This window comes from Ipomoea nil, unplaced genomic scaffold (genome assembly GCF_001879475.1).
Source record: "Ipomoea nil cultivar Tokyo-kokei standard unplaced genomic scaffold, Asagao_1.1 scaffold2403, whole genome shotgun sequence".
NCBI lineage: Eukaryota > Viridiplantae > Streptophyta > Magnoliopsida > Solanales > Convolvulaceae > Ipomoea > Ipomoea nil.
The window spans coordinates 1,910,880-1,929,421 of record NW_017618831.1 but is presented as its reverse complement, the minus strand read 5'-3'; the positions used below and the strand labels follow the sequence as shown (position 1 = coordinate 1,929,421).

General features: G+C 36.6%; 2 protein-coding genes and 1 pseudogene across 4 annotated transcripts; 1 reads left to right on the top strand and 2 right to left on the bottom strand.

The window, feature by feature from the left end:
* The first annotated feature begins 190 nt into the window (after positions 1–190).
* LOC109152334 (probable beta-1,3-galactosyltransferase 8) lies at positions 191–3,482 on the top strand. Of its 3 annotated transcripts, none has more exons than XM_019299964.1 (8): positions 191–701; positions 1,572–1,815; positions 1,909–1,973; positions 2,071–2,264; positions 2,384–2,729; positions 2,814–2,939; positions 3,035–3,144; positions 3,208–3,482. In XM_019299964.1, the coding sequence occupies exons 1-8, from the start codon at positions 676–678 to the stop codon at positions 3,381–3,383; spliced, it is 1,287 nt and encodes a 428-aa protein (XP_019155509.1). In that variant the 5' UTR covers positions 191–675; the 3' UTR covers positions 3,384–3,482. The 3 variants fall into 3 exon arrangements, with proteins under 3 accessions (XP_019155509.1, XP_019155511.1, XP_019155510.1); XM_019299966.1 differs by having other exon boundaries at positions 193–701; positions 1,565–1,815; XM_019299965.1 differs by having other exon boundaries at positions 194–701; positions 3,232–3,482.
* LOC109152335 (vacuolar protein sorting-associated protein 9A-like) lies at positions 3,466–7,757 on the bottom strand. Its single transcript, XM_019299967.1, has 6 exons — positions 7,381–7,757; positions 5,941–6,088; positions 5,371–5,541; positions 4,701–4,877; positions 4,047–4,383; positions 3,466–3,786 (listed from the first exon to the last, which is right to left on the bottom strand). Exons 1-6 carry the CDS (start codon positions 7,512–7,514, stop codon positions 3,629–3,631), a joined length of 1,125 nt encoding a protein of 374 aa, XP_019155512.1. The 5' UTR covers positions 7,515–7,757; the 3' UTR covers positions 3,466–3,628.
* On the bottom strand, positions 7,531–13,980 carry LOC109152246 (annotated as a pseudogene).
* Between the last annotated feature and the right edge of the window lie 4,562 nt (positions 13,981–18,542).

Sequence of the window (18,542 nt, the reverse complement as noted above, 5' to 3'; positions counted from 1 at the left end):
ACTACCCAATAAGCATGTGTAGTTCATGCGCCCGTTAGGAGCAAGTGAGGTGATAGTAAATACGGCGACCACCCCAATTTAAAATCTCTTTTTTATTTTTTTTCTTTTTTCTCTCTCCCCAATGTGGTTGCTCTAATTGCATTTTACCAATATTTTCCTTTGATTGGGGAGTGAAGAATCCTGCACCAGAAGGATGACAGGGGAGCTCCTCTTAACAACTTGAATGCAGTTTACTGCTGCCTGGCAGTAAATTGAGCATAGGGATTTCATGTTTTACTCTGAAACAGATAAAATTTTCATTTTTACTTCCAACCACAGAGCCAAAATCCCAGACAGATAAACAGCTAAAACTATGGCCAATGTCACCAAACTACGATGCAGACTGAATCTTTGCATATCGTTTCTGAAAGGGTATACAGAAATGTTGAATAGCAGCACAGAGAAAGACAGACAGATCGAAGATTACGTGCAGAACACTGACCAAGAGAGACAGAAGTAGACAGTCTGTTGAAACATGAAACACACATGATTGAACTACCACAACTTGCAAGTTAACCCTCTCATCTAATTGAACTCGAACCAGCGGGGAGCCTTAAATAGGGTGCTGATATGCACACACTGATATCATCATGGCCACTGCACGAATGATTCAGTAATAACAGGAATTTGGTTCCCATGATCGCGGCTCCCCTCGTTAACAGGTATACATACCCACTCACTTTCGTTTCTCAGCTTTGTTGCACAGGTAACTGGTAGAGTGTAGGATGACCCAACTGTGAATTAGTGACTAGAAACCAAAGGCTCTGATTGATTCATGTCTTAGAAACACATTTTCTATATAACCCGAACATCATATATCATCATTATTATTGCATATGATGCATAGACATCTGTAAATTGTGTGCCAACATCCTTTCTTCATCCTAGAGTTTGGTAAATAGGACACTTCATGGGCACAATCAAGAGCTTTCTGCAGATAGTAAACAATTTCAAGAAAATGCTTACTTGTTCTCCCATGAAAATCAAGAAAATGGATGGGTGGTGTCTGGTGTACTCTTTTGTGGTCACGAAGAGAGTTATGCTGTGTTTGGATGGATGGAAAAAGGAAATTGGGGCGGATAATATTAGTTGTCTGTTGTTCGGGTGCGAAAGAAAATGGAGGGGAAAGAAAATGAGGAGAAAATGGAGGAGGAAATATAATCCTTCCTCCAAGCAGATAATTTTTACCTTCCCAAAATGAGAAGAAAAAGGGGAGAAAGTTGATCCTCCATTTCTCAACACACAATACACATTCAGCCTAACTCCTCTCTCTCTCTTCTCAATACATTTACTACCTCCCCATTTCTCACTTTCTCTCTCTCTTTCCTCTCATTGTCTTTCCTTTCACTTTCTGCTGCCAAACACACCATTAACCATCCATTCATGGCTATAAATCCTAGTCTTAAGGCAGACACTTGAGATAGTTATGGTTAGGACAGACAGAACATAAATCTTATTTATTCATGATTTGATAGCTAGCCTCCGCTTAGTACATTGGTTCGTGTGGAGGGTCTGAAAAACGCAGATTATAGGTGGCTGCAGGTGCAAAAGAAGCTAGTACCTGGACTGCAGCTGATCTTGTGGTCGAGGCAGCTCAACAGCAGCGAGAGTTCAAAAATGAGGGGGAAAGCGGTTTCTGGAAAAGCCATATTTGTGCTCTGCGTTGCAACCTTCCTTGCAGGATCACTTTTCAGCAGCCGGACTTGGAACCTGCATTCAGACATTACAGATGACATGAAACTCAGAACTCTCAACCGTGACTGTGATCACAAGCGCGTAAGCTTAAAATAAAATTACATGTATAGCTTGCTCATTTTGTGTCTTTGTTTTTTCCTCATCAGAAGTACCTTTTATGTTTTGTTTGATTAGAAACTTGTCGAAACTAATACAAGAGACATCATGGGAGAGGTCAAGAAGACTCATCATGCTATCCAGTAAGACAAGTACAGAACTCATTGCTTGAACTGAATGGTTATTGTAAATAAATGAATCTTTTTTTTATTATTTTTAAAATTTTAATTCCTAAAATAGGTCACTTGAAAAAACAATATCAACATTGGAGATGGAGCTGGCCGTTGCAAGAACAAGCCGAATTGGCAGCCAGACTGCAACAGAAGGAGCCGCTAATCACAGCCTACAGAAAGCATTTGTTGTCATAGGGATTAACACAGCATTTAGCAGCAGAAGAAGGCGTGACTCTCTCCGCGAAACATGGATGCCAAAAGGTCTTTCTCCTTCCCTCCTTAACCCCCCAGGGGAAAAAAAAAACACTACAAGATACTAGTCTTAGACAGTTGTCAGGTTACTTTTACCCCAGGGTCTTACATATCTAAGTAATACACAGGAGATGAGCTAAAGAAATTAGAGAAAGAGAAGGGGATAGTCTTACGATTCGTGATAGGACACAGTGCCACCCCAGGAGGAGTCCTTGATCGAGTCATTGATGACGAGGAGGCTGAATATAAAGACTTCCTCCGGCTCAATCATGTAGAAGGATACCACGAGCTCTCCACCAAAACGCGCATCTATTTCTCCACTGCTGTCTCCATCTGGGATGCAGAGTTCTATGTAAAAGTGGATGATGATGTCCATCTCAATCTGGGAATGCTAGCCAGCACTCTGGCAAGTCACAAGTCAAAGCCGAGAGTCTACATTGGCTGCATGAAATCCGGACCAGTTCTCTCCAGGCTGTAAGTCAAATAAATATCAGATCAGAAACCACACTGTATATTCATTCAATCTGATCCATGAAAAAGATGCATGCATATTTGCAGGGGAGTAAAGTATCATGAACCTGAGTTTTGGAAATTTGGAGAAGAAGGGAATAAGTATTTCAGGCATGCCACCGGCCAAATATATGCCATCTCCAAGGACCTTGCTGCCTACATCTCCATAAACTCGTAAGTCACTTAAAAGAACAATTAATAAACACAAAAATCCTGTATACCAGACCTTACCTTTTAACCAGAGAATGCACTGAATCTGCAAATGGCAGGGGCATCTTGCATAGATATGCAAACGAGGATGTGTCCTTAGGAGCATGGCTCATTGGTCTGGAAGTAGAACATGTTGATGAGAGATCAATGTGTTGCGGTACTTCTCCAGGTAAAAACTCAAATCAACTGCTTCCTAGCTTCTTCAAGTATTAACACTTAACAGAAATAACAGATAAAGAAATACATAAAATGTCAGACTGTGAGTGGAAAGCAAACGCAGGGAATGTGTGTGTGGCATCATTCGACTGGTCATGCAGTGGAATATGCAAATCAGTGGAAAGGATGAAACAGGTGCATCGTTCATGCGGCGAAGGTGAAGAAGCTGTTTGGAATGTTAATTTGGAATGAATATAGAATTTGTAACTCATAAAATACTGAAAGAAGTGGCAGAAGAGTCTATTATATTACCATTTCAATAATGTTTACATTTGTACTTTTTTGACAGAATTTTCGATTTTGTCATAGGTTGAGAAAGTTCTTATCTAGTATAATAAATTTCTAACTTTGTTAGAGCTGTTTTTCACAACACAAGAGAGAAGAAAAATAAAAATTAGAAGCTATCAACGCATCCTTGTACACTTGCGGCAACAGCCTCACAAGTGTTCCTTCTTGAGTGCTGATAAATCTCTGACTGCTCTCCTTAGAGCAACATTCTGTTTTACCACATCCTTGTAGGCCTGCAGCAATTTCTCCACATCTTCGATTGTGAGTTCCCCAGCCTCAGCTTGCATGAAAGGATACCTCGATTCACCTGATTTAGTTCACAGCCCCATATGCAATAATTAAAGATTTTGAAGAATATGATCCTCTTGATTTACAGATTAGCACAAAGAGGACGCTTGGCAAAAGAAAAGAAGGGAAATAAGTTTTCTGCAGCAAAAGCAGAAAATGTTCAAGCTAGAAGATAAGACTTTCATGCAAAGTTTTCATGGATCATTTATGTACAATAAATTTGTCAAAGAAAAGGCTGTTGATTCAAAAACTTCAAGACAGGCTTTGTAGATGGCTTACCACTTGAGTCACTTTTACAAAGATCAGTCTGGCATTCCAAGGCTACAGCTTCTCCAATCTGTTTACCACTTTCCCTTGCCAGCAACTGAAAGGAAGTTGAATCATCCCAGGGGCAGCACAGTTCCATTCTTGATTGGCGGGTGGATAATTTAGCAGTTTTCATGTTCTCTAGGAATTCAGTTTCATCCATAGAAATAGATTTTTCATCAAGTTCAAAAATGAATGACTTTGTGGAGGCAAGACTCATGAAATAATAAGCTGCTTCTGAAACAAGTTTTGCTTGCCTCCTGTATAACTGAATGAACTTGAGATTGGAGTGTAACCTAGGAGGATTGGCCTGCTTAAAATCATAAATCCGTAATAAGAATGAAATATTACATTATATACACATTGAAACAATTTTATATTTTTTTGTCTTAAGCATCAATAGTTCTTAACACAGAAGTTACCCAAACGGACAAAGTGATTCAAATGAGAAAAGAAACACCACTTGAATTAAACTAGGTCAATATGATATTATGAGAGAATGAATTAAACACAAATAAAGGAAAATATGCATGTCAGATCAAGATAGTTTCAGCATATGTTTGGAAAGTTTCATAAATATTTAGTTTATGATAACTAAATAAGCGCTAATTACCAATGAGAGCTTGCCTTGATGGTAGCATATATAAGCAAGGGCAGAAAATTGTCAGCTCCATGCAGTCTATCATGCGTTGCTGACACATTAAGCAACAGATTGTTGATTACTTTGCAACACTTTAAAATGCAGAGAAGCTTCTCTCGGGGAGCTTTGAAATCATCAATTTTTTTCAATTCATTTGCTGCAAGCTGTAAGTAGCAATTAGGTATCAGCAACATAACTAAGATGCAGACAAAAAGAAAAAAAAAATAAAATTATTTCCTAATAACATTACACACAATGTAGAGATTGATATTTAATTTTAAAAGAAGCTCATCTTTGATTATGAAATCCCTTAGAATCTTACATAATGAATCTTTTAACATCCCCATGGACAAAATAAATAAGAAAGTTGATAACAAGTGACTCATAATTAATTCAAAAAAGGGGGATTAAAGGAATCTTCACTACTTCAAAAATCAAAAGTAAGAATATAAAGATTGATTTAGGTAACTTTGCCACCCCCAAGGCAAGCACATCAGATAAAGTCCACAAGATTTTAGTCTTTTAACAAAGCATACGAGACGCGGTATGCTAGATACAAAGTTCAATATGGTGGAAAAATCTAGGAATGTGGATAGATCTATATGAATTTGATTGTGTAATTAAAAATCCATCTACATTTAAAATTCTTAAACATACCATGCACAAAGCTTCATCCTGTAAAACAGCAGGAATGTCCAAATGCTTGGGCTTCATAAATTGTTGCAACAGGCATATTTTCTCTGTTATTTCCTCATCAATTTTGGCATCATCTGGAGAAGAAGCAAATGCTTGAGAGTACAGCTTTGTTGTGATAAACCTCTCCAACCCCTGTTGGTTAAATGAATATGATTCTATTATAACCCATGCACCTCAAAAAATTTGTCTATTATTTGGATATCTAGAACAGTAACTTCAGAGCAAAAATCATTGAGAAATATCTATTTGACATAAAACTGTAAGCTGACTGACATGGTCCTCCCTCCCAATAAATTGAAAACATTTTGACTGTTTTTAGAGGAGCTGATTGACAACGTTATAGATAAGTACTCTTCAAAGAAACAATTACAAATAATTGGTCATTGCATGGTTTTCATATTATGATGAAGTTTTGTCTTTCTCTCGAAAATTCTGAATGGTTATCCATAGCAACCAAGTGAAAAACAAGTAACAACCAAACAAATAACTCACAAGAAAACATTTTGAAGTTAGGGTAATCATCTAAATTACCTCAACAGCACAGTCGATTTCGTTGTCTGTTGCTCCTGCCCACAATGGATGACTCCTAATTTTAGCTTCCATTGTAAGCAGGAAGTCTTGTAACCTTTCTCCATCACTTTCAGAATTTTCCATGTAATATGGGAAAGATACAGTGAAGCTGAAAAGAGAAGCTCCACTAATTTCAGAATTACAATGTCAAAACTACAACCCTACAATTCCATTCTGATCCCAAAACAACAAACACAGTATGTAAACAAAACCACATCAAGCACATAACTACGGGAAACAAAATCACACGTGCAGCAATTTTCCAATGAAAAAAATACATGAAGCATCATTGTGCTGTTTTCCACATACAGATACTATCGGACTATCGGTCCATCAGCACTCTATAACAATTAACAGTCTACTAAAAGGTCAGCAATACCTATGGATTCCTGGTCCTACAATCAAAAAATCCTATCTTGCAAGTGTCAGCTAAATTTGGTTACATACAAAGCTACACAAGTATTTCCATTGATTGGCAATCTAGATGAACATGGCATGTGATCAAGCAAGCTCAGGATGATCTCACTCTGACAGACTCCAGCTAGACCAAAAATTACTACTTCCATTATACGGACACACCATGTTATTCATTATTCAAAACCAAGTATGCAGTGTTCTACTAAAAGCAGAGAACATAGCTGAAACTAAACAGCAACCAGTTAATAACTGTCAGGAACAAGGAAACCAGTCAAATCACAAACTCCAAAATAAAGTGTCAAAAAGGTCCCTTTTCCTTGTGTGTTTGTCACCATATTTTAAAAAGTTCTGCCAGAACATCTTATTAGAACAATGAATCAGTAATTCAATACAACAACAGGAAGCCAGCATGGGCAGCTCAGTTGGTTATTAGGTGATAGATTGTGGGCAATGACTCAAAATCAAGCCCAGCAACCGCATTGTGAAAGTTACATCTAATACAGTGGACTTTTGTGAACACCAAGCATGGTCTATGCTGACTTAATGGATCGTTGAGTAGCTGTAATTAGGGGTGCAAATGAGCCAAGCAGCTCGAGTCACTCGGTCAAAGCTCAGCTCGAGCTCGAACCGAACTCGAGCCAGCTTGTTTCGTAATCGAGCCGAGCTCGAGAGGGCAAATGTTTTAGGCTCATGGCTCGTCAAGCTGCTCGCGAGCTATATATATAGTCCGATCAAAGCTCAGTCAACTTCGAGCTCGAGCCAGCTCGTTTAATAACTGAGACGAGCTCGAGCTTCAATTTTTGAGCTCGAGCTCGAACCTACCTACAAATTATTTATTGAGCTCAGCTCAGCTCGTTTAGACCCCTAGCTGTGATTACTTACACGTTCACTATTTTGTCCGACATGTCGGGCCGCCTAGACTAAGGAATTTCGTATTTTATGGACAAGTAAAACAACAGGAAGCATAGAGATAGAGAAAGATACCCTTTGATGGATCGATGGAGATCAAATGCAGCAGGGTTTCGCATTCTACTGAGAAACCCGTCGAACTTGAGCGGTTCTTCCTGGTTTCGAACCATTCCTGCGATCGGTGATGGCGCGGAACTTGAACCCTCCATTTGCTGCTCCGGTCGATCAGGTCAAAATTGCAGAATCGAAGCGGGCAAAGAGTGAGGCGGTCCCGCTTGCATCTGATGCCGCCATTGTATTTGTATAGTATCGGGCGGGAGTAGTAGTCGCGAGAGAGACCACACTCCACACGGAAGCCTGGTAGGTGTTTGCTTTTCTTGTTGGTGCATTACCTGCTGCTTCTCCATTTGCATATTCGTTTTCACGTGAAAATTTCTGCAACCAATTCTGCAAATTACGTAATTTTAAAATGGGATCAGGTAAAATATGCTTGCAAAATTGGGTAACTTAATGAAGAGTTTAGAATGAAATTAATTTAATCCCAAAAATCATGCAATACCCTCTTGATCACCCAAATTTTCTTAATGCAATTTATCTCTTTTATATGATTTGTCCACTATTATATAAAAATAGAGTTTACCACATACACAATATCAATTTATGACAGCTAATGAATCCCTCCGAGTAGGATACCCAGTCGGGAACACACCCATACACTCAGGAACCGGTCACACACTATTCGGAAGATTGAGGGGAATTCAAACCGAGTCAAGTGCAAGGTACAGGAAGGCCACTAGTCCCTTGCAGCCGATCAACACAAGGTATAGACGAGGCACCGAGCATACCAGGTAGTCAAGTCCCTCACTAAGAAAGCCAAGTTAACCCCAGTCGCCCACCCACTTTGTAGGCAGTTAGGGTTAGCATGACAGACCGAGTGCTGAGGCGGGAACAGATATTTCTCAGAGATCTCCTCTAGACATTGAGTGAGATTTCCCTTTTCATCATTAGAAAAGAAATCCGATAGCTTATGAAACGTTTTTAAGATTAAATTTGTTAATTCTTCTCTTTCCTTTTTCCAAAGCATGTAGGCCTTGTATAAATACCCCTCCACTACAAGAAAAATGCACATAGACAACGGTTAAAAACCGTTGTCGTAGGGGTAAAACTTCTGTTGTTGAAGCCGGTGTTGTTGTAGGTCACGCGCATAGACAACGGTTTTTAACCGTTGTCTTTTCTAGAAACGACAACGGTTTTTCAACCGTTGTCTATTAAGTGTTGTTGAAACCGGTGTTGTTAAAAGTCACGCACATAGACAACGGTTTTAAACCGTTGTCTTTTCAAGAAACGACAACGGTTTTCTAACCGTTGTCTATTAAGTGTTGTTGAAACCGGTGTTGTTAAAAGTCACGCACATAGACAACGGTTAAAAACCGTTGTCTTTTCCTGAAACGACAACGGTTTTCGAACCGTTGTTTATTAAGTGTTGTTGAAACCGGTGTTGTTAAAAGTCACGCACATAGACAACGGTTAAAAACCGTTGTCTTTTCTTGAAACGACAACGGTTTTCGAACCGTTGTCTATTAAGTGTTGTTGAAACCGGTGTTGTTAAAAGTCACGCACATAGACAACGGTTAAAAACCGTTGTCTTTTCTTGAAACGACAACGGTTTTCGAACCGTTGTCTATTAAGTGTTGTTGAAACCGGTGTTGTTAAAAGTCACACACATAGACAACGGTTATAAACCGTTGTCTTTTCTATCAACGACAACGGTTTTTGACCCGTTGTCTATTCAATGTTGTTGAAACCAGTGTTGTTAAAAGTGATGCACATAGACAACGGTTTTTTAACTGTTGTCTATTGTGTGTTGTTGAAATTGCTGTTGTTAAAAGTCACGCCCATAAACTGTTGTCTTTCGTAGAAAAGACAACAGTTTCAAACTGTTCTCTATTGTAAAATAGACAACGATTTTTAACCGTTGTCTCAACGGTTTTTAACCTGCTTAAATTTTAATCATATACCAAAAAACAATTTATCCATTCACCATGGCCAAGTGTAGTTACATAATTTTGCACAAGCTAAGGTTCAACATAACAAGTGTAAATACTTCCATGACCAATTCTCATCGAATCAAATATCATCCAAGTCATAATAATACAAAAAACAATTCGACGAAGTCGTACTACAACAAACAATTCCACGAAGTCTAAAAGATCACAACGTTCTAATGATCAAATCATACCTACTGTATATAACTTATACAATATCGGCCCATTCAGAACGCACCAGATCAATAACCGCTTTGTCATATTCAACTTGTTGGAACTACATGTAAAAAGTGAGTAAATAAATTAGTAATTGCAATGAAATTCGAAATAAGTTAGGAGTAATTTTCAAGAACCACTATATGGTAATAGAGTTTTAGCAGTTCTAAAGGCAAGAGCTTTTGTATTTTCTCTAATCTCTCCACTTTAAACTTTGTGAATAAAAGGATCAAATTAAAAACTAAAAAGCATTCATTCAATAAACATCAACAATAAATGGAGTACTCAAAATTATACTGGCAACAAGAATCTCAAATGCATCATATTTCCACTTTGAAACATTGAAATCAAAATAATTTTAAACACGAATTAGAAATGGAATTATTACCAGTGCTTGAACAGAATCTTTATCATCAATGTCCGACATGTTCTCAATTAAAGTCTTCAGGTAAGCCATGACATAGAAACCGCATTGGTTACTATCCGGCTGACGAGGAGCCTACAAATGTTAAATAAGATTTGCATGTGCATTACAATTTAACATATACAAACACTTATATGTAATTAGTTACAAATATTAAATTACCTTGACAATTTCCCAAGCAGTTTTACTTCGTCCTTTCTTTCCATTCCCAGAGGCCGCATGAACCATTTTAATAGCCCTTCAAATATATTGTTGATTATTCATATTATGTAATAATCATACTGATATAAATCGAAAGAAATAACAAAAAAAAAACTTACATTTCTACAACATGTTTCCAATCATCATCGCGAATGCGATGACTAAGAGGGTCCCACAAATAAACAATATCCTTACTGACGTTGATAACTGTCAGAATCCAATGGAAACTATACAGAAACACAAAATTATATTACATCAATAGAAAATAATATGCAATGGAAATTATAATTGTAACCATTCTTACCCTACATTACATGGCACCAAAAGTGATGCACTACTTGGATTGTCAATCAGTCTGTCTGCTAAAGCTCGTGCCCTACTTTCCAACTGTTTGTCTAGGAAATTTTTTCTGTTCTTGTCGTTGGCACATGACCTACATGACATGGCTGCATAAATCTGAATTTTTCAAGCTTGTTCTCTTCCATCATCTTTTTATACAAATACCTAACATTGGAATGGAAACTGAATTAGAATAACAAAGCATAGAAGTGATAAGTATATATAATTGACTCGAAATATATATTAAATCATACCATATGTACACAGCAATACATGTGTACGATATTGGCATCAATTGACAAAACGGAGTTACATCTTCGTCGTGCACATATAGAGTACATTCTTCCCCGAAGACATTTTCATCTAGCACTATTTTTAAACTCTCTCCATTCCCAAGTGCACGCTTGTAATAACAGTATAGTAGCCATTATGACTTAGGCATACTTGAGGAGTTCAACTCAAGCTTTTTGACTTCCTTGCTCGGTTTCTTCTTACATTGTTTCTAATTTGCAAAATATACACATATTAGCTAAATAAATAAATATACTAACAAAGGCATGTGAATTTTATGCATACACAAATTAACATCTCCTACAGTTTATATGAAAAATGCAAAACATTTGAAAATTGAGAGGATGAAGCAAATCTGCAAAACATTTGACAGAGGCACCAATACGTAGACAGTAATTTTTGCCTAAGAAACTAAGTAAAATGTAAACTTCAGTAAAGAGTGAATATTTACCTCCAAGACATCTTCTTTGTCAATAAACTGCAGCTCATCATCATCATCTTCGAAATCCAATTTTTGTTTCATAAAACCAATTTCTTCTTCACTCAGCTTCATCGCACCCTTTGCATCCTTTGCAGTACAACTCCCTTTTTCTTCAATCGGAGATGATTTAAAGGCAACATTTTGAAGGACCAAATTTTCTAACTTTGCAACTCTGTCTTCTACTGTTGCTTGTCGTCTTAGAAGGACATTTTTCTCATGGTTAGGAAGCATCCCTTTACCCAATCTGAAATATGTTGAGGGATTGACATGTCCACCTATAGCCCTCACCCGACCTCCATTCTCCTTAGATTCAAGAGCCTGTGTCAGGATGTCCTCATTTGGTCCTTGAAGTTGCAACAAACCATCTTGCTTTTGCTGAATATATTCATCCTGTAATTCATGACAAATGACCATGATAACCACAATCTTTCGAAATACATAAAGAGGATAGTACCAGTAAATTAAAGGTTTTGCTTACAATCTTTGTAAATTTTTTCTTCAAAACATCTCCTTCTATTTCTCCTTGCTTACTAGTTCTCCCTTTCTTCCAAAGTATAGCTCTATTCACTTCGTCATCATCACACAATTCTGTTGACTACAGCCAAGAAGATTTATCAATGTCAAACTAAGGGTTAAAAAGAGTTTAAGTTATTAGTGAAAGTGAATAGAGATAAATACTTACAATTTCACTAGCAAGACGCGCATATCCTTTACGAGCAAGCCTATGTGGATAAAGGTTTTGCTTTCTTCGTACCTTTTGCTGCTCGCTTAGTTTCTAAGACAAACATGATCAAAACTTGACATTATATTTCTGCCATAGCACCATACATTATATTTCTAAGACAAAGATGATGCTTCATGCTTGAAAGGTGAAAACAGACATGATAAAAACAGAAATGAGGAAAAGGGGGAACACTTCATCTTTTTTGATTTCTTAACTGAACTCATTAATTGGTAATATTACACTAAATCTTAATTGTTATACGGTTGGGAACAACCTGAATACATAAATGCTAGACTAAGAAGAATCCTACCTGTTTTAATACGTATTTTGAAACAATAAGTTGTTACAAAAAAGCTAATTAATCAAACACTTATATTAGTTATTTAACCAAATCAAATAAGTCAAAATAAATTAAAAAGCTACCTATTTTACCAAACATGATCAACTCTGAATTGAATTAAATTCTTTAATTTACCTAATCAAAAGAGACTTTCAAGTGAATGTTTACAGGAATTATGTACACTCTATAAAAGGGCATATTTGTTACTTAAAATTGAGGGCACTACTGATCGGTTTTATTAATTTTGATAAAATAAAATATACAAATATATTCAAATTACAATTATAGTATTTTACCACAAAGTATAAACTTCTCAACTTTATATATATATTCTAATTGAATATGCCTCATAAGCAGCATTTACCATATCTATAGGGTTTTCATCAACAAGCTTATGCTCTTCTCCCCTAATTAGACCGCCATCATCTATTGAGTTGTTTAACGTAGCCTTCTCCCCGTGCCATATCCATGACACATACGTTCCATCCATTCCATTACGGTACAAGTGTGCCCTTATAGTATCAAGAGGTTGCTTCCTTAGGTTGCCACATATTGCACATGGGCATGATATTGAATTAGGATCAACGGCATTTTTTTTAGCAAATTGTAAAAAAGATTCTACTCCAACCTCATATTCATAACATAATCTATCTTTTGACATCCATTCTTTGTCCATTGTTTATTTATACACCAATGCTACAAAACAGTCAAGTGACAAGAAAAATAAATTCATATCGCTTAAAAATAATCAAGTAACAACACAAATAAGTATGTATACCAATTTGCCCTAGTTTGGGTAAGACTTTCCATGTTGAGTGCTAATCTTTTGAATATTGAGACTTTGAGACAAGTATGTATGCCAATTGGAAAGTTCCTTAACTCAGATTATGGGACTCTGAATTTCACAAGGCCAAGATATGCTTAGAGTTAAGGTAGAGATTGACTTGTTAAAAAGTATCAATCATAACCTTAATGTGGCAGTTACCTCAGAACAAATTAAGCAATATAATTTTGTAAAAAACTAAGATTTCCTAGTGCCAATATCACATAGAATAGTTTGATCACCTCAACCTCAATAATAAACATGCCATGACAAACTCTAACCATTAAAAAAGATAACTGACCTATTGGAGCACTGGGTAACTGTCCGTCCTTCAAGGGAAGCAGCAACAACCTGCCAATTACTCTCACCAAAAACTTCCACAGCAGCTCTCACTTTATTATCCTCCTCCTCAGTCTTCCTAGTTCAACCATCTGCAGAATGTTAAAAACTAATTACATCAATTTCTATTACTCAAACAGTCAACAGAAGGATCAAATACTACAAGCTTCCTCAATTATGTACAAGGATGAGTGTTGAAGTTGACAAGTCCTGGCAAGAAAATCTACCATATCCAATGACTACCATGAAGCAAAAAATTAAAAACAAATAAAAATTAATTACATGAGAAGGAAGAGGTGCTCTGCAGATAAGGACTTTGTTCTGCACTCCCACTGCTTTTATGTGGCTATATCTCAACAGATTTAAGGTTGTGATCAACAGATTTAAGGTTTGCTTTCTCAAACTGCAACTTGTTTTCCTCCTACTCTATTCCCATCTTTTATATCAACCATGTCCAATCCAATCAATGAACTAACAGATATTACATGTCTATGAAGAGTGTACTAGTAACAAAGGGCTTGAAACATCAGGTCAAATATTCAGATTCAGGCGAGTGATACTGGATTTCATATTGCAAGTTTTGAGTAAAACAATTGTCCAGATCGGGATATCTTAGAACCTGAACAAGAAGCTGACTTGCTTACAAAAACATGAAAAACAGCATGGTTTCTATCAAAGTTTGAACACAGAGCATAGGACCAAAAGTGGAATTGGATCACGTTTTTGGGCTGAAAGAAAAAGAAACAGGACAAATGGTGCTATGAATATGATTCCCTATCAGTGTAACTATGACAAAAAGAAAGCTTGATTGGATACAAATCCATAGCCAATCATATCATCAGGGCTGAAAGAAAAAGAAACATAGAGAATCATACAAACAAAAAAAAGAATACAAAGAAAACAGACAACCATGGATGGTCCTCTTTTGCATGAATTCAAAAGACAAGCTTCATTTTTCCTCAGGAAAAAGTTCAAGACTGCAAGATTGGCCTTAACAGATGTTACCCCTACAGAGATGTAAGCTTAAAAAGATCCATTACAAATTACAAAATCTGCTTCATAAAGGCCTCTATTTCATCAACAATCACTTAATGTGGTGCATGATGATCCATTCTCTATCTTATACTCCGTATTATTATAGTAAAATAATATACCATCACTCCTTTCAACACAACACCATCACCCTTTGGCACTCAAAGTTCTGCATTTGGTGAGATTTTTAACTTATTTTCTATGTGCATGACAGATTAAGATTTTATTTTCTCAAAGCTAAAGCTCCCTGAATTGGTTGTCCCCATATACTCTTATTAACATTTACATACATAATAACATTTACTCCAGCTTTTGGAACCTCTTCTTTTTCAGGTCAACCCCGGGGATCTAGAGTGGCTCCTTACCAGCCGACACCTGAGGCAGATAGTGGTACACAGACTGCTGGGAAACTAGAGTCAATTTCAGCAATGCCAGTATATAAAGACAAAAGTCATGAGGAACTTAGGTTTGAGGATTACCAGGCAGGAGACAAAGTTACTATTTTACCTAGAAAGGTTAAAATGACTACTTCTGCATTTGTGGCCTCATCAACTTCCCCATTTGGTCAGTCATCTGCCAATCCATTTTCTAGCTCAAACAACAAACCCAACATTTGGTTCTAGCTTAAGTTTCAATACTCAATCATCACCATTATTCCAGCCAACTACACCTTCGTTTGGACAGACTACTTTTGGTCAACCAAGGTCCAAATGGCATTCCAAAATTTTGCACAACAAAACAAATACTGTACGGCATTCCAAAATATCCAAAATTTTGCACACATTGATACAATCAGACCTAGCTTGGATAAATTTGACAGATTATTACATTAAAATAGAAAAGCTAACCTTAAAAGCTAAACCTCATGGCGGCGGCAGCTGGACCGACGGCGACACAGGATGGCGGCGGCGATGGCGGAAGAGGTTGGGCTTTGGCGACGGCGTCGAAGCTTGGACGGTCGGCGGTCGGCGACACAAGATGGCGGCGGCGAGGGCAGTACGCGGTCGGCGGAGAGCACCCACTGCGGAGCAGTTACCGGAGACTGGCGAAGAGTGAAGGAGGTTAGCGGAGAGTGAATGAGGAAATTTTGAACTAGCCCTATTTTTGCGCTATTTTGTCTTAGAGGGAAGACAAAAATTTCCCAATTTTGTCTTAGAGGGAAATTTTAATTTGTATTAGCTTAAAGGGAAATTTCGTAATAAAATATTAATTTAATTACTCGAGTCGCTACATTCGGTCAATTAAAATTGAATCGGGTATATAGGTACAGAACACGAGATTCATAGATTTCTATAATGTAGATTCATAATTTCTAATTTAAATACAGTTGTATAGATTAATAATTTATATACAGTAAATTCATAATTTCTATACTACAGATTCATAATTTCTGTATTGTTGATTCACAATTTCTAAAATGTATATTTATAAACACTTGGAAATATAAACATCGCAAATTATAAACACAGCGTTCTGTAATTGTGAATATAGATCAGAGTTATTCAATCATTATGAATATGCATTTCAATTCAAAAATTATGAATATATAGTTTGGTAATTATGACATAGAGCTAATTAAGATCGCGGCGGCAAAAGAAATGGGATATAGCAAACTGTACGGCATCAATCAACTACTCTTTCATATCCATTCTCAACGTGTCTCAGGCATGCCGGGGGGGGGGGGGGGGGGTCGATTACCAACAGTTTCAACCTTGTTAGTCATGCGCTAGCCGAAACGGTCGATTACCAACATATAGCTAACCTTAGCTTGTTAGTCATGCGCTAGCCGTAAGGGTCAATTACCAACATATAGCTAACCTTGTTAGTCATGCGCTAGCCGGAATAGTCGATTACCAACCCCGGCCCCTATCATATATATACCGCCCTAAACCCCTACACATCATACCGCACAATTATGAACACCACTCCATATTGTTTTTTATACTTGATAATATATTATTATTATTATTTTGAATTCATAGATTGGTCTTTATTGTAATATAATTGAAAATAAAACTTTAATGAATTTAATTACTTTTAATTTTTGGTGAATAATTTTATATTTAAATATGAACGAAAATAGAACTATTTTGGTAATATACTAGATGTTGCGCTTGAGTACATAAGTGTTGTTGTGGCTTGGTGGGTTTAGCTTAGTTTATTATGTTAGAGGTCTTAGGTTCTATTTTTCCTGGGGGGAACTTTTTAACTATTTTCTAAAATTGTTGTCTTGGTTTTCACAAACAACACAGAAGCAACCCAGTTATATACCAGATGTTGCACCTTTAGACACAAGAGGTTGTGTTGCGTAGTTGGTAAAATCGTGTACTTATTAAGCATGAGGTCATAGGTTCAACTCTTCTAGTTAATGTTTGTGTTTTTATTTTATATACCTGTTAAATAATGTTGCGCAACGACAACGGTTGTTTAAAACCGTTGTCTTTATAGTGTTGTGTATTCAAATACACTTAAAGACAACATACCAAAGACAACGGTTAAATAAAACTGTTGTCTTAAACAAATAAAGAACATGCAAAGACAACGGTTTTATAAAACCGTTGTCGTTTTAGTGTTGTGTATTCGATTACGTTTAATGACAACACACCAACGACAACGGTTAAATAAAACCGTTGTCTTTTTAAAAAAAAAAAAGAGCGCACAAAGACAACGGTTTTAAACAACCGTTGTCTTTCTAGTGTTGTGTATTCCAGTGCGCTTAAAGACAACACACCAACGACAACAGTTAAAAAAACCGTTGTCTTATTTTAAAAAAAACGCACATAGACAACGGTTTTTAAAAACCATTGTCGTTGTGGTGTTGTCTTTTCACAAAATGCACAAAGACAACACACTTATAACAACGGTTAAGTAAAAACTGTTGTCTTTGACAAAAGTGTTGAATCAAAGACAACGGTTTTGGACCAAACTGTTGTCTTTTATACAAAAGACAACACTTTTCTTAAAAACTGTTGTCTTTCTAGTGTTGTCTATGTGCATTTTTCTTGTAGTGCTCCGATGACACATTGAAGGGGTTCAGTCTTTAGTTCTCTAGCAATAACATTGCCACTTACCATCTCGATTTCTCTTTGAATTGTTTTACGATTGTGTTGACCTGATCTATCGTAAAATTACATTTGACTATAAAATTAATAAAAGCAAAATTCCCTCATTATTCAATAAAAAAAGATACTAAAATTTTTTAAATAATACATAATATCGTGAAAAAGCTAGATATCTTAAAAGCATTTCACCACAAGGTGGAGCTTAAGTTGGCCCAATCTCTTTAAGTTCACACAACGGAATCCCCCGCAACGTGCACTAGGGAATCAAAGAGTAAAACTTGCATTTGCTTAGTCATTGTAGAATAGGAAGAAGAATACATGATTCTGAAGGGTTTTTCATCTGATCAAGACTATGTAACATTAAAGTTTTTCAAAATATATAATCTGAACAAAATGAAACCTATATAAATTTTACAAAAATAATTAATTGTAACCGTCTCAAAATACCACTACACTTGCACATCTACAAATTGAGCCGAGTCATATGTGATATTTTCCTTACTGTCCACACTAAAAACTTCAAATGATGAAATTTGCAACATAAGAAATAAATCAAGTGAAAATAGTCTAAAAAGCTTTTAAACTATATACCAAAAATAAAAAAATAAAAAAATCTAACAAAATTAAACATATCAACTAGCCATGTTGGTTACCCCGTGATAGTTTTAGGTGTCGTCATAACCTAATAAAAATGTCAACCCTCATGCAAATTATTAAAAAAAAATTATAATAATATTTTATTTCATACTTATAAAAACTCTTACATTATTACTGTCACTGCACACCATCAACCCACACTATGTTCGTCGGTTGCCACCCATCAAATCATGCTCGCTGAGGAGATCTTGCACCGTTGGTTGCCTTTTTCTTCTTATTTTTCTTCTACATATCTCTAGAAAGCGACCACCAATCGCCTTCTA

Bases quoted from the DNA above. Each gene is read 5' to 3' on its own strand.
- LOC109152334 (XM_019299964.1), top strand. From the start codon at position 676: ATGATCGCGGCTCCCCTCGTTAACAG. The intron at 2,265-2,383 runs GTCTTTCTCCTT...AGTAATACACAG, and splicing joins CGAAACATGGATGCCAAAAG to GAGATGAGCTAAAGAAATTA. The intron at 2,940-3,034 runs GTAAGTCACTTA...TGCAAATGGCAG, and splicing joins GCCTACATCTCCATAAACTC to GGGCATCTTGCATAGATATG.
- LOC109152335 (XM_019299967.1), bottom strand. From the start codon at position 7,514: ATGGAGGGTTCAAGTTCCGCGCCATCACCGATCGCAGGAATGGTTCGA. The intron at 5,542-5,940 runs GTAATTTAGATG...TTTAACCAACAG, and splicing joins AAATCGACTGTGCTGTTGAG to GGGTTGGAGAGGTTTATCAC. The intron at 4,384-4,700 runs GCAAGCTCTCAT...GATTTTAAGCAG, and splicing joins TTATATATGCTACCATCAAG to GCCAATCCTCCTAGGTTACA.